The 23,703-nt window shown below is 45.6% G+C and overlaps 1 protein-coding gene across 1 annotated transcript in view; it reads left to right on the forward strand.

The window, feature by feature from the left end:
• The first annotated feature begins 256 nt into the window (after positions 1 to 256).
• The window catches only part of LOC309559243 (nostrin-like), a 118,289-nt gene continuing 94,842 nt past the window's right edge, over positions 257 to 23,703 (forward strand). The window contains exons 1-4 of the mRNA XM_082262462.1: positions 257 to 320; positions 421 to 514; positions 10,534 to 10,619; positions 15,832 to 15,915. Coding sequence (XP_082118588.1) covers positions 464 to 514; positions 10,534 to 10,619; positions 15,832 to 15,915 — 221 coding nt within the window. The 5' untranslated portion in view covers positions 257 to 320; positions 421 to 463. The remainder of the gene's footprint in view (positions 321 to 420; positions 515 to 10,533; positions 10,620 to 15,831; positions 15,916 to 23,703) is intronic.

Here is a 23,703-nt window from a genome sequence, read left to right on the forward strand (position 1 = left end):
AGACAGAAGACAAAAGAAAGGTATACAGGACACAAGTGCAAATGTCTATCAATGATTGACGAAACAAATTTAAAGACAGATTTTTGGATGAATAGCGTATTAATTGCTGAAAACATTTCAAGGTGTGGAATGTCACCCTAAGATGAGCCATATACTTTATCAGGTAGAAGAGGACTAAAGTCCATATATGAGTTGGCTCCATTACAGTTAGTTTATAATAAGTTACTCTTTACTTTACAAAGCACACATTACTTATCCCAAAGCCCAGCTGCCTGACAGCCAGTGATAAAGAACACCTATCACATCCCAGTATGGCCGCTGTAAGGCGACTGTTTATTTGCTGAAATATTTTTATTATACCTCTTTGCTGCGATTATTGACGTTTCTGTCACCACGTGACCAATATGTAATACTTCCCAGAATCAACTGCTCCTTCCTGGCCTCACCCTAGCAGTCTGGCATCATGGATCAGATACATCGTTTCAAAACTAGGGATCCACTTGCAGGATCTGCAGTAAGTAGACAAATGTTTTTTTTTTTTTTTTTTTCAGTCGGAAAGGCAAACGGGCAGAAATGTGTTAACTTTGTTATAAGGGCCGTATATTAAATAGTATACTGTATTTCCTTTGTTGTGCTGCTCTTGATTAAAATAATCTGTCTTATGCCAATATTCATGTTCATTATCAGTGATTATTGATGATTTTAATTATTAGAGTACTCCACATACAATGCATAATTGAGAACTAGAGATTTACAGAAAATAATTAACTCTTGAAAGTTAATTATGCTGCTCAAATATGTCACAATCCATACATTCAACCCAGGCTTAAATTCATAATTTTCAGCTTCAATTATGTTAATAGAAGAATTGTAGTTTATATGAAGCATGAAAGGTCTGCTTAAATAAGCTTTAATAATATTATCTCAGCTTTGGTACATTTCATACAGGCAGTGTAACGCTTCAGTTTTTTTCACTTAAGATGGAGTGTCTTAACCACTTCTGGACCGGAAGATTTTCCTGCTTAATGACCAGGCCCTATTTTGCGATTTGCCACTGCGTTATTTTAATGGACAATTGCGCGGTCGTGCGATGCTGTACCCAAATAAAATTGACGTCCTTTATTTCCCACAAATAGAGCTTTTTTTTGGTGGTATTTGATCACCTGTGCGATTTTTATTTTTTGCGCTATAAACAAAAAAAGGGAGACAATTAAAAAAAAAAACAATATTTTTCACATTCTGCTATATAACATTCCCAAAAAAAATGTAAAAATCAAAATCCTTTAACATTTTAGGCCAATTTGTTTTCTGCTACATATTTTTGGTAACAAAAAATCGCAATAAGCGTATTTTGATTGGTTTGCGCAAAAGTTATTCCGTCTACTAACTACGGGAAAGATTTATGTAATTTTTATTTTTTTTCTTTACTAGTAATGGCGGCTATCTGCGTTTTTTTTGCGGGACTGCGACATTGCAGCAGACCGATAGGACCCCTAACTGACATTTTTGACACTAAAAATATGCACTGTTACTGTAATAATAACACTGGCAGGGAAGGGGTTAACACTATGGGTGATCAAGGGGTTAAATGTAAGCCTAGGGGAGTGATTGTAACTGTGGGGGGGGGGGGGGGTTGGGCTTCTGAAATGATCACAGAGACATGCGATCCTATATAGCAGGATCACATGGTCTCTGTGATCATTGCAGGGAGAAGGACGGACGGCTGTGTTTACATCAGCCGACTGTCCTTCTCCCTCAGCGGGGAGAGATCACCGGTGTCAGGCGGCAATCGGAGCCGCCTGACATGCACAGGCTTCCCTGGTGATGAGCGGGGGCGGGAGCGCGCCGACAGCGGCACACGCTCAACTCCTAGCCTCCTGAGAGCGAGCGACGTAGAGCTATGTCGGTTTGCCCAGGAGCGGCTACCTGCCGCAGTAAATCTGCGGCGGGTGGTCGTAAAGGGGTTAAAGAGGTGTGTGAATAGCTCTGCCACTCCTATTTGGGGTTCACCTTTACTGACCTCCTACTGAAAATGCTACCTGACCTGCTCTGATGCTAACCTACCACTGACCATACTTTCTGAGTAAGTGACCCAGGACAAAAACCCAGATCACTCCATCAAAAATTACTACACATTGGGCAGGAAGCACATAGCATTTGATGAGTGCTAATGAGTAATCTGACAATAAAAATGCCTGTTATTGCATTCTAGAAGTACCCATAAGTAGCCTGATCCTCCCCTTAGCATCTCATTCAGGTGAGGAGTTTGGAACTAAAATGACACTGACTCAACAATATCCTTATTCTTCAAAAATAATCTATACACATCCTCTACTTAAAGTCATTGTAAACCCATATTTAAAAAAAAAAATATCAAAAATCATACCTGCTCTGTGCAATGGTTCCCCCAGTGCTCCTAGTTTCTCCCTCCTGCCAAGTGCACTCCATAGCACACATGCAGGCTCGCTCAGAAGCCACGCTTTGTGTGTCGATTGACACACACAGTGCGGCTTGGCCCAACCCTGCACCCTCCTCACTGACTGTAATTGACTGCAGCGAGAGTCAATTGCTCCCTCTGTTGTCTCTGAGCCTGTTAGGAAAGAGAGTGCAGAGAGAGCCTCTGATCTCATACATACCGCTAGATCGAGATCAGGCTCAGGTATGCATAAGGGAGGCTTGAGGGGGGGGGGGGGAGCCACAGGCATAACTACAACCTTCAGGGCCCTGGTGCAAGAAACCATGAAGGCCCCCCCGACCCCATCCCAGGGCCCTTTCATGTTCTGCAGCGGGCCAAGTCCTGCCATCTTGAGGCCCCCACATGGTGGTGGAACGCCAAAACCCAGTTGCAAATGCGACCTTTAAGACCCTGGTAGTTCTGCCACTGACCTTACTATTACTAGTGGGCATTTTTTTGAGGATGTAAGGGAGCACTCTGGAAGATATAGGGGGCACTCTGGAGGTACTAAAACAGTACCTGCAGACTGCCCTCTTATATCCTCCTGAGTGCCCCTTGGGATCAGTGGCAGTAGTGGTTCTGGGGCGGATGGGAACAGTGGTGGTGGTGGGGGGAGGGAGGGTGGGATCAGTGGCGGTGGTGGGATCAATGGCAGTGGGGGGGGTGGGATCAGTGGTGGTGGTGGGATCAGTGGCAGTGGTGGGGAGGTTTGGATCAGTGGCAGAGGGATGGTGGTGGGGGGGGGTGGGATCAGTGGTGGTGGGGGGGATGGAATAGTTGGCGTGGTGAGCAGGGATAGGATCTGTGGTGGTGGGGAGGGGGGGATGGGATCAGTGGCAGAGGGATGGTGGTGGAGGATGGAATCACTGGCAAAGGAATGGAATCAGTGGCAGAGGGATGGTGGTGGGGAATAGGATCGGTGGCAGAGGGATCGTGGTAGGGGATGGGATTAGTGGCAGAGGGATGGGATCAGTGGCAGAGGGATAATGTGGGGGATGGGGTCAGTGGCAGAGGAATGGGATAAGTGGCAGAGGGAAGGGATCAGTGGCAGAGGGATAAGATCAGTGGCAGAGAGATAGTGGTGGTGGTGGTGGGGGGGGGGGGGTTCAGTGGCAGAAGAATGGGATCTGTGGCAGAGGAATGGGATCAGTGGAAGAGGGGTGGGATCAGTGGGGGATTGGATCAATGGGGATGGAATCAGTGGCAGAGGGATGGGGTCAGTGGCAGAGGAATGGGGTCAGTGGCAGAGGGGTGGGGTCAGTGGCAGAGGGATGGGGGTGGGGGATGGTGATGCTGGCACTCACCTGTTCTCAGTGTCAGTCAATCCCCCTCCTTGCTCAGTGCTCTCAGCCTGGCTTCACAGTGTCTCCAGTAGCAGCTCTCCCTAAATGGGGACACTGTCGTCACAGCAGCTCACAAAGGGGAGATGTCCCCCCCTTCATTCTACTGGTCCATTAGATGATCAGCTGATTTTCTCCTCCCCCGGACATGGATCTGCTTGGAGGAATGGGTGGAGCATTGTGCCAGTAACACTGCATGCTCACTCAGGCACAGTGAGTGTATACTGTCCCGACTTACATGATGCCTGTAATTAGCGATTGCTGCGACCCTGGCAGTTCCGTCACTGTGGGGAGCTGCAATTTAAGCCTTTAATGGTTTTGTAATCCATTTTTCATTAAATTGTTTTTTACTGTATTTTTCTGCCTTCTTATCACCCCCTCCGTGAGCTTCCAAACCTCTTCTATTCTTCCTCACTTCTGTTTGGAAAAAGCAGTACACATTAGTTGGAGTCATGTGCACAGCTCTATGCATACTACAAATCCCATAGTCCATAGACTCTAGCCCAGGTGGTCGCCAACCTTTCAGACCTCACAGACCAATAAACTCACATTTTTGAATCCTGCGGACCATTAACTTGAATTTTACATGCCTTATACACACAAAGCTCCTGGTCATTGACCCCCTATCCCTCTGGATCACACTGCTGCCTTATACACACAATGCCCTGGCCCTCTTTCCCCCTTTCCCCTGGATCAGACTGCTGCCTTTTACACACAATGCTCCAGCTTTCTGCCCCCCCTCCCCCTGGATCACACTGCTGCTTTATATACACAATGCTCGGGCCCCCGCCCCCCCACCCCCTGGATCACATTGCTGCCTTATACACACAATGCTCAGGCCCCCGGCCCCCCTCCCCCTGGATCACACTGCTGCCTTATACACACAATGCTTGAGCCCCAGCCCCCCTTTCCCCTGGATCACACTGCTGCCTTATACACACAAATCTCCAGTTCTCTGGCCCCCTCCCTCTGGATCAAACTGCTGCCTTTTACATACAATGCTCCAGCTTTCTGCCCCCTCCCCCTGGATCACACTGCTGCCTTATGCACACAATGCTCGGCCCCTGCCCCCCCTTCCCTGGATCACACAGTCTGCCATTGGAAGTCCCCTCCTTCTTCACCTCCCACTCTCTGCTCTACTCCCAGCGCCTCCCTCTGAGTTCACAGGAGCCAGAACTACAGAGGAGGCATCAAGTATCAGGGTGCGCTGACAGTAATGACTGTTAGAGCGCATTGAGAACAACACTGGAAACAGCATTGGGCAGTATATATTTGCCACAATGTTGATTTGCGTCAGAACACCTGGGGACCATCAGCAGTCCACAGACCACTGGTTGGTGACCGCTTCTCTAGTCAATCTCAAGAGTGAGCAAGAGAAAGGCTACCTTCCTACATAGAAAGAGTCAGCGCAAAATTTGCCCTTGTGTAGTTCGATTGGCAGAGGTGCTGGATGTGGTAGTTCAAAGGATAGGCATGAGTCATCAGCTTCCAATTTTTATTTTGCCAAAGCCTAATTGAACAATCTGATGTTAGAAGCTGATTGGCTACCATTCACAGCTGTACTAGATTTTGTATTCTCCAATTTCAGCCCCTGTGCAAGCTGCAAGGGCATTTGCTCCAGAGATTAGTAAATGAGGGAAAACTCTGCTGACTTACAACATCCAATCACCAGTAAGCAATGTGATTGGGTATTTGGGATTGGGTAGCAAAGTGAAGCTTACTCTCATTTACATAGCTTTGGAGCAACTACACTTGCAGAGTCACAGTCTATTTGCCTTTAGTCAATCAACCCCATAGCGTATCTATGGTCAAAATGTAAAATCACATGTAGCCACCCTGTCATTAAGTGGAGTGTAGTAAATTTATATTTCCTGGGGGTAGTAGTTTTCTGGGATCATTTGTAGTTCTCATTTGGTTTCTCACTAACGTTTAGGATTGCTGCAGTTCTCCACTGCCACCACCAGGTGTCACTGGCACTCAAAGCAACAGTAATGGGAGTGGTAACAATCTTGTGCTATTGATTATGTCAGTTCTGGCTCCCACTAGGAGGTTCTTGCAAGTGGTGAATACTGGGGAAGGCTATGTAAATTTGGGGAGGGGCCTAGTGGGCTGAAGCATAGAGAGGAGTGTGCAAGTGTTAGTGTTGTGTAGGCCTGGAGCCTGCATGGGGCCTAGCACTTCAATCTGCCTTGCCTGGTTGAGGAGGGCGTGGCTTTCAAGGTGGAAGAGCAAAATGGATGTCTTGCTGATGGGGTATTTGTGTCTGCCCTCCGAGGAGTCGGGTACTTCCTTACAGGAGAATGACTGGTGGAGTCTGGACCCCTGTTTGAAAGGTAGGACCTAACCCTCACCCTCTCCCTCTGAGTCGGAGTAATAAAACTGGAAAAGACCAGGGGTGGCTCCAGGTGGGTGCTTGGGGTGACCCTGGTGCAAGAAACCATGAAGAGCCAGGTCATGACTCGCAGTGACCGTTACTACACAATCTAAATGTGCATTCTGCTTTAGATCTACCAATAACTATATAGTGTAAGGGTCTGTTTATTCAACCACTTAATACCGGACACTTTTCCCCCTTCCCGCCCAGGCCAATTTATAGCTTTTAGCACTGTTGCATTTTGAATGACAATTGTGTGGTCATGCAACACTGTACCTAAACCAAATTGATGTCATTTTTCCCCACAAATAAAGCTTTCTTTTGGTGGTATTTGATCACCGCAAGGTTTTTTTCTTTTTTGCTAAACAAATAAAAAAAGACCAAAAAGTTTGAAAAGAAAGTTTTTTTGTTTATGTTATAAAATTTTGTAAATAGATACGTTTTTTCCTGCACTGATGGGGTGGCACTAATATGCAGCACTGATAGGCAGCACTGATATGCAGCACTGATATGTGGCACTGATAGGTAACACTGATATGCAGCATTGGTGGGCACTGATAGGTGGCACGGATGGGCGGCACTGGTGGGGAAGGATAGGCAGCACTGATGGGCGGCACTGATAGATGGCAATGTTGGCCACTGGCGGGCAGCACTGATGGGGAGGGCACTGGCGGGCAGCACTGATGGGGAGGGCACTGGCGGGCTCCCTGAGCCCTGATTGCCATCCCTGGTGGCCATGGTGGGCATCCCTGGGGTCATGGGTGGGCGTCCCTGGGGTCATGGCGGCCTCCCTGGTGGTTCTAGTGGCACCCCCCCTAAGGGTCTGCACTGGTAATCAATGCTTTGATTACCAGTGCAGACCCCCCCCCCCGTCAGGAGAGCCACAGATCAGCTCTCCTATACTCGTGCCTATAAGGACACAGCTGATTGGACACAGCTGATCACATGGTAAAGAGCCTACGTCAGAAGGCTCTTTACTGAGATCGTAGATGCGGTGTGTTAGAGTGAGCCGGGGGCGTGCAGAGCGTATTATCCTGCCGCCATCATATGACGTCCGATCAGGATAATGTAACCACCTTCCTGCCGTCATTTGCCTATAGGGCGGGCTGGAAGTGCTTAAACAAATGCAAAGCATTGGTTAGGTGTGTCCTCATATTTTATTGTTTTGCTAAGCCTAAAGGAGATTGTACAATCTGATTGTGTAGTGTATGGCCATTAGAAGCCCCTGTTGGGGATACACACATTGAAGGATTAGGATAGGGTTAGTTGCTACAGTGTGCTTTGTGAGTTTGCATTACTTGCAATACGTCTTGTTGGATATTAAAGCAGACTTTCAGCTTTCAGTGGTTGTAAACCTCAGATATTAAATATGAACAAAGCATCTCCCTCTATACTATAGTGTGTACTTGTCTCAATCCAGAGCACAAAGTGTCATTTCTTTCTGCTGCTTTGTTCCTCCGCTATGAACATTAGTCACTTCTGACAAGTTTTCCTGACAAGAGAAAAAAGGTGACAGGGGAGGGATCTGTAGCTGATTGACAGCCCTGAGCTCTGTTCATGTGTGAAGGGGGGGGGGGGGGTGGTCCTTTCCTCCAATCATATCAAAGCGCTCTCTTCACTGATGTAACTTCAGCTCTCTGCCCACTGCTTTTCAGAGATCCTGTGTAAATTCTGCACTTTGAATGAATATAGGGGAGAGATTGCTTTAGATAGGTACAAACAGGTAAAATTGATGTAGAAAGTTTTGTTTTATCTCTATGTATCTCTTGATGTCAGTCACTTCACTGGGTATATGTGAGGGTTTTTATTATTGTGGTGTAGGTTATTGTGCTGAAAGGGTTATTATTGAGTGGAGGGTTACAATTGTGCTAGGGGTTATTTTATTTTTTTTTGCTGGGGTTACTATTGTGTTTTTTATCATTTTTATTTGTGCTGGGTTTATTTTTGTGGTGTGGGCTATAACTGTGCTGGAGTTTATATTGTGCTTATTTTGTGCTGTGGGCAATTGGTTGCCCTGGCACATGTTGGGGGTTATTATTGAGGTTATTGCTGACCCTGTCACCTGCTGGGTGTTATTGCTGACCCTGTCACCTGCTGGGTGTTATTGCTGACCCTGACACCTGCTGGGTGTTATTGCTGACCCTGTCACCTGCTGGGTGTTAATTGCTGACCCTGACACCTGCTGGGTGTTATTGCTGACCCTGTCACCTGCTGGGTGTTATTGCTGACCCTGTCACCTGCTGGGTGTTATTGCTGACCCTGTCACCTGCTGGGTGTTATTGCTGACCCTGACACCTGCTGGGTGTTATTGCTGACCCTGTCACCTGCTGGGTGTTATTGCTGACCCTGTCACCTGCTGGGTGTTATTGCTGACCCTGTCACTTGCTGGACCCTGTCACCTGCTGGGTGTTATTGCTGACCCTGTCACCTGCTGGGTGTTATTGCTGACCCTGACACCTGCTGGGTGTTATTGCTGACCCTGACACCTACTGAAAGTTATTACTGGGCAATATTATTGCTGGCCCCAACACCAATGCTGAGGTTTAATGTTGTTGCCGCAATCTCTTTAGTGTATGCCCAGGCCCTATTTTGTCTAAACCGTAACAAAGTAAAGGGATTTGCTACAAGCTCTACACTGTGAAGCTACACTTTAGACCACGCCCACTTTTTTAACCACACCTACAAACACATAGCAGGCAGCACACTACCCGCACCGCCTTTATTGGGGGCAGCAGGTAGCCCACGTATCACACCTCTTTTTTTCCTTCAAATTGTTACTCTTCTTTTCAAAAGTTGGCATCGATGGCTTAATCTTTTACACTCACTGACCCCAAATATAGAAATCATTTTTACATTTGTTGATCAGCAATGTAAGGGACACTGCTGCATACTTATGGCCATTATTATTATACAGGATTTATATAGCGCCAACAGTTTGCGCAGTGCTTTACAATGTGGGGGAAGACAATACAGTTACAGTACAATTCAATACAGGAGGAATCAGAGGGTCCTGCATTGTGACTGATGCCCATCATTGTCATGTGATGCTCTCTGCAGCCATGGGTCCACACTGGGGTAATGCTGGCCCTCTCCCTGCACCGGAGGTAAGCCAACTCCTTTACCCCACGCAGGAGGGGCACTAAATATTGTATTTCGATTATTTCTAGCCTACTCCCGTTATTCTGAACAATCTTGAAGTTTGTAAACTTAAAGCAGATTTCCACCCAAAAGTGGAACTTTACTGCCGGGTTCCCTGACCGGCAATGGTGGTGGCAGCACCCGACAGCCGATGGAAACATCGGCTGCCTAGCCAACATAGCTGGACTCCAGGACAGGTAAGTGTCCTAATATTTAAAGTCAGCAGCTACAGTATGTGTAGCTGCTGACTCTGAATTTTTTCTTTTTGAGGGGGGGTGGGGGTGGAACTCCGCGAAACACCGCTTTAAGCCTAGTACACACAGGCCGAATGTCAGGCAGCATCCGCCGGTTTAATAGAAACCGGCCAACATTCGACCCGCGTGTGCTGGAGTCTGTCCAACAGAAGTTCACCGTTCGAAGGAGCATGACTGAAAAAGGTCCACCAATCGGCTGCGAGCTCTGACCAAAGTGTTCAGGCGGGGAGGGGCTATCCTCCTCTCAGAACACAATAGCACAGCAGGGGAGATCGCTGTACCAACATCTGATTGTTAGTACAGTGGCTCCGGGGAGTCAGTTTTTCAGCCCTGCTGGGTTGAATATAAAAAAAAAAAATGCTAGTGTGAACAAGGCTTAAGCCTGTAAAGCTCTCCATGCATTTACTTGACACAAAGTTTTAAAACACTGAGTAGGCACTGCTGTGTCACACATTTCACAGAGCCTGCCTTCTGATCTACAGAGGGGGAGTTGCAGGAGTCAGTACAGAAATCACAGCTTACAGGCAGCAAGGTACCATGGGATATGTAGTCCTTAGAAATTGAAAGTAAATAGCAGAGGATAATTTGCAAAGCATGCTGGGAATCCAGAAAGTTGTGGAAAGAGACGGCCAGCAGACGGGCAGACTGCACAACATGAAAAGAGATTTTTCAAGTAAGCTTCATATGGATTGTCACTAATAACTATTGTCTGTATTATTACAAAGCTGGTGTTATAAAATAAAAGTGTGTGATGTGACCATAGATCTCCTTTAAGAATAAATACTTGTATAGATTTTTTTTTTCTAAAATCAGAGTTTAGTGTCATTTTAAGTCTTAAGCCTTCTGGTTTGCATTCTTTGTCAGTTTAATGGCTCCAGCACCCAGCCATAAACTATTGTGACTAAGTACTCAATTTCACTGCTGCTGTTCCCGAATTAGATTTTGCTAAAAAGAATTATTTGTCTTTGTCAGTATGAAAAAGTATATCAAGACCTCAAGAACATTTCTAAAAATGGAGAAAACTTTTGCAAGACTCTTATGTCTGTTCTACAACAAAGGTAGGTATCCACTTGTTGTTCTATATAAGGCTCCCAAAAATGAGTTTACTGAAAGTGTATGTAAACTCTAAGGCCCCGTTCACATCTGAGCGTTTGCGAACACAGGCAGAATCGCTGCAATTCTGCCTGAGATCCCAAAGCTTTTTTATTATTATTATTATTTTATTATATTGCCATTTATTTTCAATGGCACGTAAACACAGGTGCGATTTTGCAGCGATTGTCGCACAATAAATCGCGGCAAGCTGCATCGGGCGACGCTTGTCGCTCAAAAAGGAGCAGGAGCTTCTTTTGGGTGACAAGCTTCACTTGATACGCTTTGCCGCGATTGCAGTGCGATTTATCGCACGACAATTGCAGCAGAATGGCACCCGTGTTTAGGTGCCATTGAAAATGAATGGCATCTGAAAAAGCGTGGTGTGATTTGTCAGTTTTTAGCACAAGAAATCTAACATATAATTAATAAGTCAGAAATCAGTAGCGCAATCCAAAATGCAGAACAGTATATAAATGAATAGATGATAATTAAATGAGTCCATCTGTGTATTCCACAAACAGTCAGAGCATCTTGAATTAGAGGAGACAAAAGTATCCTGGTGTAAAATAGAAGGAGAAACACCTCACACTCCACCACCGATATTTATCCCCAATCTCATTGGAATGGTCACTCACCACAAGAAATTGCCTTCCACTCTCATGGAAAAAGTAAAATTTGCGTTTAAACAATGGATCCTGATCCCCTAGATCAGTGATGGCGAACCTTGGCACCCCAGATGTTTTGGGACCATATTTCCAATGATGCTCCTATACTCTGCAGTGTAGGTGAGTATCATGGGAAATGTAGTTCCAAAACATCTGGGGTGCCAAGCAATGCTGTATTTTGGCCTAGGCCAACAAGGCCCAGGCCTAGGGCGGCAGATTGCAGGGCAAAAAAAGCCACCCCCTCCCCCTGAGACTCTATTGGCCACTGGTTGCTAGTGCCGCCTCTCTCACCCCCCTCTCTCTCACTCACCCCCCTCTCTCTCTCTCTCTCTCTCTCTCACTCACCCCCTTCTCTCTCTCTCCCCCCTCTCTCACACTTACCCCCTTCTCTCTCTCCCCCCCCTCTCACCCCATTCTTTCTCCCCCCTCTCCCTCACCCCCCTCTCTATTTTTCTCTCATCCCCCTCTCTCTCTCACCCCCCCTCTCTCTCTCACCCCCCTCTCTCTCTCATCCCCCCCTCTCTCTCTCATCCTCTCTCTCTCTCTCTCATCCACCCTCTCTCTCTCCCTCACCCACCCCCCTCTCTCTCTCTCTCTCTCTCTCTCACTCATCCCCCCTCTCTCTCATCCACCCTCTCTCTCTCTCTCATCCCCCCACTCCTCATCCCTTCTCTCTCTCAACCCCCCCTCTCTCTCTCTCTCCCTCACCCACCCCCCTCTCTCTCTCCCACCCCCTCTCGTGAGCTCTCAGGGGTTCATGCTGGAACTTGTAGTCCTTCAATTTTGGAGGGAGTCACATCCATTAAAAAAGGAGTGGGGAAAATTTACATAGCAGGGGGGGGGGGGCACCCAATTTGTCTTGCCTAGGGCAGCACGAAACCAAAATACACCACTGGTGCCAAGGTTAGCCATCACTGCCCTGGATCCTCGGTGTGCAATCCTCCTAATCCTGTAATTCAGCTCTGTGCTCTCCAATCTCCGGTATAGTCTCCCTCCCTCTCTCTCTCTTTGTCAGTTTTGCGGAGCATTTTGGGATCTTGGGCAGAACTTATCACAAACTCCCAGGTGTGAGCGGGGCCTAACAGTGAAGTTTTTTTACATTCCTTTTTGTCTGCTTAACCTGTTACCGCCCGTGTAATACATACTGGATGTGTGGTGGCTTTATCGCCCATTTGCCAATAAACGTCACGGGGCAGCCGATGTTTCTGCCCTGAAAGTATGCTCACTGAGCGCTCTTGACACAGAGAATGAGCTGTCAAAGACAGCTCTTGGTCCCCAATAATGATCGGTAGCCGGCAAGACTAGCTCCTGATCATGTGATTGCTGCGACAATCAATCACAGTGGTCACATGGTCAACGATTCTTACTGCTCTCTGAACATACAGAACCTTATAACAGAGATACCGGGTGGGAAGTGGTGAATCAACCATTTTGTGTGTTTTTTTTTTTTTTTTATCAATAAGCAAATATACCTTCCACATGCTTCTTGTGTTAGCTCACGGAGTCTAATTAGCCCTCCTAATTCTTATTTTGGACTACAGAATAAATAATGTCTGTGTTATAGAGCTAGGAGAGTGGGAGGGTGTAAGCAGCTCAACAAAAGGTAACTGGGCAGGGCTGACACCTCTTAGTCCACCAAAATGCTGTGCTATCAAGCTACAGTAGACCTGAACTGAGTGCATTTTTGGCAAATCAACATATTTTTCTGTATTTGCAGAATCTTTAGGCCCCATGCACACGGGGCGTTAGAAAAAACGTACGTCAAAGTTAGTTCTGACGCCGGAAAAAGCAGCTGTAAAAACGTGCTTTCAGTAGCTTTTTCCATTGGCGTTATTGCACGTTTTGCCACGTTGCTTTTAGCAGCGTTTTTTTTTCTTCCATTCAAAATCAATGGTTCCCTATGGGAGCCTATTGATTTGAATGGAGGTCGCACCGCAACACCGCAAGTCGGATCCGACTTGCGGGGTGACGTGCGCTGTGGGAATCTTGAGGGGGAACTCCACGCCAAAATGTGAAAAAAACGGCGTGGGGTCCCCCCCCAAGGTTCCAAACCAGGCCCTTCGGGTCTGTTATGGAATTTGAGGGTAGCCCCATGCCGAAAAAACGGCGTGGGGTCCCCCCCAAAATCCATACCAGACCCTTATCCGAGCATGCAGCCTGGCAGGCCAGGAAAGGGGAGGGGACGAGCGAGCGGCCCCACCCCCCCTGGACCACACCAGGCCACATGCCCTCAACATGGGGGGGTGTTGGTGCTTTGGGGCAGGGGGAGCTCTGCACCCCCCACCTCAAAGCACCTTGCCCCCATGTTGATGAGGACAAGGGCCTCATCCCCACAACCCTGGCCGGTGGTTGTGGGGGTCTGCGGGCAGGGGGCTCATCGGAATCTGGAAGCACCCTTTAACAAGGGGGCCCCCCAGATCCCGGACCCCCTCCCTATGTGAATGGGTATGGGGTACACTGTACCCCTACCCATTCACCCCATAAAAGGCAGTGTATGGAAATAACGACAAGAGACGTTTTGGAAAGTTTATTAAAAATCTTCATCCGACTCTTCTTGTCTTCTCTTCTCCGGGGTCTTCTGCTCTTTTGCTGTCCGCCCTTCTTGTCTTCTCCTCTCCGGGGTCTTCTGCTCTTTTGCTGTCCGCCCTTCTTGTCTTCTCCTCTCCGGGGTCTTCTGCTCTTTTGCTGTCCGCCCTTCTTGTCTTCTCCTCTCCGGGGTCTTCTGCTCTTTTGCTGTCCCCCTCTTCTTGTGTTCTTCTCTCCGGGGTCTTCTGCTGTCCCCTCTTCTGCTGTCCCCCTCTTCTTTTCTTCTCCTCTCCGGTCTTCTGCTCTTTAGCTGTCGGCTGTCTTCTTCCTCCGGTCCTTCTCCTCCGACGTCTCCGCTGATTATGCCTATCTCCGGTCTCTTCAGCTTATTATATAGCCATTAGGGGCGTGGCCCCGATGACGTCATCGGGAGGCCCCGCCCCCTCATGTCACATATGACGTCATCTGTGACATGAGGGGGCGGGGCCTCCCGATGACGTCATCGGGGCCACGCCCCTAATGGCTATATAATAAGCTGAAGAGACCGGAGATAGGCATAATCAGCGGAGACGTCGGAGGAGAAGGACCGGAGGAAGAAGACAGCCGACAGCCGACAGCTAAAGAGCAGAAGACCGGAGAGGAGAAGAAAAGAAGAGGGGGACAGCAGAAGAGGGGACAGCAGAAGACCCCGGAGAGAAGAACACAAGAAGAGGGGGACAGCAAAAGAGCAGAAGACCCCGGAGAGGAGAAGACAAGAAGGGCGGACAGCAAAAGAGCAGAAGACCCCGGAGAGGAGAAGACAAGAAGGGCGGACAGCAAAAGAGCAGAAGACCCCGGAGAGGAGAAGACAAGAAGGGCGGACAGCAAAAGAGCAGAAGACCCCGGAGAAGAGAAGACAAGAAGAGTCGGATGAAGATTTTTAATAAACTTTCCAAAACGTCTCTTGTCGTTATTTCCATACACTGCCTTTTATGGGGTGAATGGGTAGGGGTACAGTGTACCCCATACCCATTCACATAGGGAGGGGGTCCGGGATCTGGGGGGCCCCCTTGTTAAAGGGTGCTTCCAGATTCCGATGAGCCCCCTGCCCGCAGACCCCCACAACCACCGGCCAGGGTTGTGGGGATGAGGCCCTTGTCCTCATCAACATGGGGGCAAGGTGCTTTGAGGTGGGGGGTGCAGAGCTCCCCCTGCCCCAAAGCACCAACACCCCCCCATGTTGAGGGCATGTGGCCTGGTGTGGTCCAGGGGGGGTGGGGCCGCTCGCTCGTCCCCTCCCCTTTCCTGGCCTGCCAGGCTGCATGCTCGGATAAGGGTCTGGTATGGATTTTGGGGGGGACCCCACGCCGTTTTTTCGGCATGGGGCTACCCTCAAATTCCATAACAGACCCGAAGGGCCTGGTTTGGAACCTTGGGGGGGGACCCCACCCCGTTTTTTTCACATTTTGGCGTGGAGTTCCCCCTCAAGATTCCCACAGCGCAAGTCACCCCGCAAGTCGGATCCGACTTGCGGTGTTGCGGTGCGACCTCCATTCAAATCAATAGGCTCCCATAGGGAACCATTGATTTTGAATGGAAGAAAAAAAAAACGTATAACGTGGCTTAACGCACGTTAAGCAACGTTATAGCAAAGTTATTCAGCTTTTAGCAGCGTCAGGCGTTTTTAACGCTGTAACGCTGGTCCTCAGAACGCGCAGGTGGTGGGTTCTTGTTGCAGCCTAAAAACGCCTAAGCCACTTACAGCTCAAAAACGTCTGAGTGTGCATGAGGCCATAGAATAACATGGAGAGGCGTTTTTAGGCTGCAAAAAGAAAACGCCTGACGCTGCTTACAGCAGCGTTAAAAACGTCCCGTGTGCATGGGGCCTTAAAGAGATAAAACATGGGACTATGTGCTTCTAATGCATGTTTTTTTTTTTTTTTTTTTGCTGATATATACTTTAAATACATTGCCCTTAAACAGCCTCTTACATTTAATTTTACAGAGCTTCCCTGGAGTTAAGTTATGCTAAAGGACTTGAAAAGGTTTCCAGCAAACTCACAAAAGCCCTGGATGGCATAAACAAAAAGTAAGTGATACTGTGGAAGTATCAGTTTTAGGGTTTTTAGAAATTAAAAGAACACCAGATTTACCTAAAAAAACAAAAAAAAAACATATTCATGTATGACCATGCTGTAGTAAACAGTTTTTTGTACCTACTGCATATATCCTCAATATGCAAATAAGTTTCCCAGACAAACCCAGCTATCAGGATAATTAGTTGTTGGCATTGCAGGAGCCAATGGCGCCACAGCTGTGTCTCAGCCAATCAGGAGGGGAAGTCCTGGATGGTTGAGGCACTCATGGACATCGCTGGACAGAGATGGGGCTCAGGTAAGTATTAGGGGGTGCTGGGGGGGGGGGGGGGCTGCTACACACAGAAGGCGTTTTATCTTAATGCATAGAATGCATTAAGATGAAAACCATCTGACTTTACAACTCCTTTAAATTGTTATGAATGTTAAGGTGTACCTGTGAAATGTTTATATTTACCCCATTTTTTGCTTTTTTTGGTTTGTATGAGAATGCTAAGAGCTGGCCATAGACCATGCAATTTTCTTTCCTGCAACCATGCATGAAAGAAAATGGCTAAATTCCCCTATAAACGCAGTCAGTGTTGACAGGGGAATCCCTCCCGCAGAGCCATTGTGTTCTCCTCGCTGGGGGGAGTGGTTGGAGCCACCCCAGCCAGGAGAACACACAGTGATTATTGCTAGCGCTATAGCCGCTGGCAAGATTCGCATTAAAAATCTGTCAGGCTGGTTGTACCTGAGTTCATCGATTAATTAACTTGAATTGATCAGCCTGCACATACACTATTTGAATCTTGGCCTGCTGAACCATTTATGCAGTACTAGGACAGGTTCGTCTACTGCCCAGGGCAAGGATGCGGAACTGCACCCCTCCCCCACTGTTAATGCATGCTTTTTAATAGTTTTTTTACTGCCCTGTGCCTTGCTCCACTGTGCCCAGGGCACCCTACCCTCCTGCCCACCCCTTGTCCTGGCCCTGCATCTATGGTTGGCTTTAGTAGGTCTCCTGGGGTCTGGTGGTTGCTGCCATGTCAGTTTCCTGAACCCATGTTCATCACACACTGCTAACTACAGGCCTCTGTTAGATAGTACTGTTATGCGCATTTAGGCGCATGTTTCTATGAGCAAAAGGACATTTTCTTGTGCTCACACCCCATTACTTTTTATATATCTATTCACAGACTCTGTCTAGGGTAGCGGTTGCTCAAAACACAAATCATGCTTCTTCATTAGGAGCCAGTAGTATTGTGACTCCTTAGAAACTTCCATTTCAAGTGTACTTTGACAGTTTGTGTTTTATAGAGGAATTCCAGTTTATATAGTCTTGTTTTCAATCCATTCCTATGTGCACAATGTGGTATATGTGTTCTTAGTTAAACTGTGATATAGCAAAACATATACTGCACTACATATATACCACAGAGGACCATTTATCAATCTTAACTAGAAGACTATAACAGCTTGGGATGCTCAGAAGTTTTAAAAAAAGTCAAGCCTAGCTAACGCATTGATAAATTACTGATTAAATACATTAAAGATTCAGAATTAGTGTTGTGTCCTTGAAAGCTGCTGTAGATACTGGAAGAGATGGAGAAGCAGGGAGTGGCACATCCATGAACAATGTTACTCTATCAGAGATGTACATGTGGCTGGGCAATGAATATTGATGCACTGTGCCCCACCCAAAAATAGGGCTACCAGGGAAGCACCACAAGGTCAGTTATTGATCTTGTCCATCTCTGCTTAGCACTTTGATCTTTGTACAACTAAATGAAAATCAGGCTCAGAAATCCAGTAATTCCAGATCTACGATATACTGATAACTGATGTTAGTATCATAGGAAGTGAACCTTGTCTTGCTCAGTGCTGGGCAGTGGGTTAGTTGGTGGGTAAACATGGCAGTGGAAAATAGCTTCACTTAAAGATAACCTGTTAAAGCAATTGCAATTACAAGTATAAAAACTAACATTGTTGGTTTAGTAATTCACCATCTGATGACATTTATGGCTTTTACTGCAATCCGCTTGAGGAACTTGTATCCTAGTCCACAAAAATGCACAGAGAATAACCACACTCCAAATCCAAAAAACATTATTTATGCAATTCCATGATAAAAAAAACATAGCAAGCATCACAGCTTAAACAGGCAGGAAACAAGATGTTAACACGTTTTAAGCGACTTGAACTTAATAATAACTTTATGTTGGGGTATCTGACAGCTGCAAACTGGACCTTCATCCGATTGCATGGTTTTGGGGTGACTCAAGGTGGGCTTTCCTAGAGCAGAGTTTGTGTACTCTCTATTAACTTGCATGCTAGGCCCAGGCTATATATATATGAAATCAACTTCTATCAAAGTCAAGATCCAGCCCTTCTTTCCTCCTGTAATTCACGCTAACCCCCACCTCTAGCATTTACAGTGCCTTCCCGAAAGTATTCGGCACCCTTGAACTTTGCAACCTTTTGCCACATTTCAGGCTTCAAACATAAAGATATAAAACTGTAATTTTTTGTGAAGAATCAACAAGTGGGACACAATCATGAAGTGGAACGAAATTTATTGGATATTTCAAACTTTTTTAACAAATAAAAAACTGAAAAATTGGGCGTGCAAAATTATTCAGCCCCCTTTACTTTCAGTGCAGCAAACTCTCTCCAGAAGTTCAGTGAGGATCTCTGAATGATCCAATGTTGACCTAAATGACTAATGATGATAAATAGAATCCACCTGTGTGTAATCAAGTCTCCGTATAAATGCACCTGCACTGTGATAGTCTCAGAGGTCCGTTTAAAGCGCAGAGAGCATCATTAAGAACAAGGAACACACCAGGCAGGTCCGAGATACTGTTGTGGAGAAGCCGGATTTGGATACAAAAAGATTTCCCAAGCTTTAAACATCCCAAGGAGCACTGTGCAAGCGATAATATTGAAATGGAAGGAGTATCAGACCACTGCAAATCTACGAAGACCTGGCCGTCCCTCTAAACTTTCAGCTCATACAAGGAGAAGACTGATCAGAGATGCAGCCAAGAGGCCCATGATCACTCTGGATGAACTGCAGAGATACTGTTGTGGAGAAGTTTAAAGCTGGATTTGGATACAAAAAGATTTTCCAAGCTTTAAACATCCCAAGGAGCACTGTGCAAGCGATAATATTGAAATGGAAGGAGTATCAGACCACTGCAAATCTACGAAGACTGGTCGTCCCTCTAAGACTGATCAGAGATGTAGCCAAGAGGCCCATGATCACTCTGGATGAACTGCAGAGATCTACAGCTGAGGTGGGAGACTCTGTCCATAGGACAACAATCAGTCGTATATTGCACAAATCTGGCCTTTATGGAAGAGTGGCAAGAAGAAAGCCATTTCTTAAAGATATCCATAAAAAGTGTTGTTTAAAGTTTGCCACAAGCCACCTGGGAGACACACCAAACATGTGGAAGAAGGTGCTCTGGTCAGATGAAACCAAAATCAAACTTTTTGGCAACAATGCAAAAGGTTATGTTTGGCGTAAAAGCAACACAGCTCATCACCCTGAACACACCATCCCGTCTGTCAAACATGGTGGTGGCAGCATCATGGTTTGGGCCTGCTTTTCTTCAGCAGGGACAGGGAAGATGGTTAAAATTGATGGGAAGATGGATGAAGCCAAATACAGGACCATTCTGGAAGAAAACCTGATGGAGTCTGCAAAAGACCTGAGATTGGGACGGAGATTTGTCTTCCAACAGGACAATGATCCAAAACATAAAGCAAAATCTACAATGGAATGGTTAACAAATAAACATATCCAGGTGTTGGAATGGCCAAGTCAAAGTCCAGACCTGAATCCAATCGAGAATCTGTGGAAAGATCTGAAAACTGCTGTTCACAAACGCTCTCCATCCAACCTCACTGGGCTTGAGCTGTTATGCAAGGAGGAATGGGCAAAAATTTCAGTCTCTCGATGTGCAAAACTGATAGAGACATACCCCAAGCGACTTACAGCTGTAATCACAGCAAAAGGTGGCGCTACAAAGTATTAACTTAAGGGGGCTGAATAATTTTGCACGCCCAATTTTTCAGTTTTTTATTTGTTAACAAAGTTTGAAATATCCAATAAATTTCGTTCCACTTCATGATTGTGTCCCACTTGTTGTTGATTCTTCAAAAAAAAATTACAGTTTTATATCTTTATGTTTGAAGCCTGAAATGTGGCAAAAGGTCGAAAAGTTCAAGGGGGCTGAATATTTTCGCAATGCACTGTATCTATCAAAGACCAGAAGTAAAGTGGCCATTAGAATGTGAAAGTTAAGACCGGATATATGGTTAGGTGGAACAAGATTACAAGTCTTAACCTCACTCACAATGGAGAGAAGTAAGGGATATAGAAACCAAAATAACCAAAATTTTTTTTATAGAAACCAAAAAAACTGATCTGAAGTACTGAAGTGAAATGGTAGGCAATGCTGCTTTCTTTTTGTCTGCCATAACCCCAATCGGACAGACATTCCCTGCTTGCTATCAGGGAGCATCTCTAGTAACTGAGAAAGGAGAGACAATGGGAGCGGAGTATGAATGGTTATGTCTTTTTCTGGCCAACCACCAGGAGTTTTGTTACTAGTGATGCATGCTGGGTAAGGGTATACATATTTAGGTTGATCTTGAGGAGGACCTTTTCCCCCTAGCTTAGGCCTAGCAAGGAGTTCTGTCTGTAGTCTTACTAGGCAAACTAACTGCTTTCGGCCTAACGTGTTATGTGTGAAGGCCTAGAATAAGGCCAGAAGCGGTCCTCTAAAGCTGACCTGCCTGGCAGAAGAGGAAGCTGAACCAAGATGTAGTGCCAAGAGGAGAGACCCTATTGGGAGGATGCACAGAGAAATCTGCCTTTATTACTCTACAAGCTGGAATGGATTTAGAGTCTGTACATGTTGCCATGAGTATCTGGAGCCCCAACTATGTCTCTCTGTGAGGTTGGAGCAATAAAATCCTGAAAAAAAACAAGAAAGTTACCGGTGCCCGTTAAATTGCAGTCCCTTATCACAAGTCATGGACTCAGGTCTGTGATAAATGCTAACCTATCCTGCCACCAGTAGTCCCTTACATGTATCTGGGGTCTACACCACCAGTGATGTAAATTTATACACTTTGATAAAAATAATGAGTTCAATTGATGCAGAGCTTGCAGAAAGGGCTAGATATTGGCAAGATGGTACCCTGCCAGAAGCAACTTCTAGGTAACATAATAAGAGCTGTAGGAAAGTTGTATTAGAAACTGAAGAGTAGCTAAGAAACTACCAGTTCTTTACAGTTTGTTACATAGTTACATAGTAGGTGAGGTTGAATAAAGACAATAGTCCATCCAGTTGTTAATTTACTCCAAGATATACGTGGCTCAATCTACCTGTCACCTCTTTCAACATAACATATTCTAACAGTTCTTTTTTTCCTACAACACATCCTAAACAGAAGAGCCTGTTCCCTGCCAGCATGCTCAAGAGAAGAAAGCAGTGGTCTATCTGCAGAGAACTGAGAAGTCACCTGCAGATTCAGACCTATAACTTTGCAATCAGCAAAGCTCATGCCCCTTGCTGATTGCAGAGCTCTAGCTCTGACTCAGTGGGGAATAGATGCATGTAGGGGACCTCTGCAGAGAGACTACTGTTTCCAAACAATGAGCAAAAGTCCTTTTCTTTAGCATGCTGGCAGGGCAAAAGCATTTCTACCTAGGGTGTGTCTGCTTTCTAAAGAAAACTGACTTTGAGACTTTGCACAGGTTTTATTCGGATGTACCTAGAGTGTATTTAACTGATGTAAATAGTCAGTTGGGCTTTAATGATTAATGACAGCTGCAACAAATGCTTATACTTGCATTCCCTTTGCTTAACTAGTGCCCTGTTCAGCCACTGAAGCCAAAGAAATATCCCAGGTATTTCATTTCATAGAGGACATGTGACTCACTCCCGTTTCAGGCACCGTTCAGGCACCCAGTACTATATCATACAGTCATGGGGGGGGGGGCCTAAACCATTCTGTTGCTCCTGGAAATGGCCAAATGAAATGTAACTATAAGCTGCTGGTTGCCAAAGGCTATGCATATATTCACATTAAGATAGATAGATAGATAGATAGATAGATAGATAGATAGATAGATAGATAGATAGATAGATAGATAGATAGATAGATAGATAGATAGATAGATAGATAGATAGATAGATAGATAGATAGATAGATAGATAGATAGATAGATAGATAGATACAACTTTATTGTCATTGCATAGCACAGGTACACAGCAACGAGATGCAGTTTGGCATCTACCAGAAGTGCAAAATGTAGCAATCGTGCAAAAGTGCAGATAAATATCTAGCATATTTACAGTGCAGATAACCCAGGCATCTAGCATAATTAAAAAATATATATACACAAATGAATGTGAAATATTGGGCAAAATGTACAGTAATGATAAAGATACATACAGATATAAATAGTGCAGATGTACTGAGGAGTGAAAAGATATACTATGTAGTATGTACATGTATAGTACAGAGGTTACATACAGTCTTTTGTTTGTGTTTGTTTTGTAATGATTAGCGGTGTAATGTTGAGTTCAGTAATATGATGGTGGATGGAAAAAAACTGTCCCTGAACCTGCTGGTTCTAGTGCGCAAGTTTCTGTATCTCCTTCCTGATGGAAGGAGGTTAAACAGTTTATGACTGGGATGCGAAGAATCCTTGATGATGTTGTGAGCTCTGCGCAAACATCTGCTGTGGTGAAGGTGCTCAATGGCAGGTAATTGGGTGCCAGTGATGCGTTGAGCGGTTTTGACCACCCTTTGCAGTGCTTTACGTTCACTCACAGTGGAGCCTCCGTACCATACAGTGATGGAGTTGGTCAGGATGCTCTCAATGATGCAGCGGTAGAAGCTCGTTAAAATCCCCGGGGACAAATGAGATTTCTTGAGACTTCTCAAGAAATACAGACGTTGTTGTGCTTTTTTTACCAGAGCTGACATTTCTATCATTAAGTTGAATGATAGAAATGCAAACCATAATCCTGCAATAACTTTTAGATTTTATTCTTCAAGAGTCTAGGGCAAGATTGAATGAGCAAATAGGAAAATCCCTTTAAAAAGTCAAAGGTTACCTTGTGTTTGTTTTATATCCTGTATGCTGATATGGGGACAGTCACAGCATGCTGGACTTTGATACCATTACATGGTATGTGGTGGAGCATTAGTCAGTTGGTCAGTACATTGTGATTCAGAGCTGAGGATCTCTATCTCATACCTAGACTTTGATACGTCTGTCTGCAGTGCTAATAGTCTACAAATAGTAACACCACCTACCATTAATAATAACATGACAGACTGTACTTTGATTTTCTAATTTGGTTTACTCTAACCCTATACTGTATATAATTTCATATTGTTTAGAGATACATTTTTTTATAGTTTTGGATGGAGTATGGAAGGTTTAAAACCCCTATTAGGTTATTTCATGCTGTCTGTGTCCTGCTGGGGGGGATTTCCCTTCACATACTGTCCTGGAGATACAACAGGAATCGAAAAGGAAATTACCCTTCAAGGGTAACTTTACTTTTTCGTGGGGTAAGAAAATAGCAAATAAAAAAAAAAAAAATATTATAGCGTATACAATTGCGACACAATTTATAATTTAATTGAATGTTAATAAACATGACCTTTTCTTTTTAATCTGCAGCACTGCACATTTCTGTATAATGCAACAAAATATGGCCACCTGGAGGTGTTCTGTATACAGAATGTGTACAGAACGCCCCCCCCCC

The sequence above is a fragment of the Pelophylax lessonae genome (genome assembly GCF_965119305.1).
Source record: "Pelophylax lessonae genome assembly, chromosome: 6".
In the NCBI taxonomy this organism is placed as follows: Eukaryota; Metazoa; Chordata; class Amphibia; order Anura; family Ranidae; genus Pelophylax; species Pelophylax lessonae.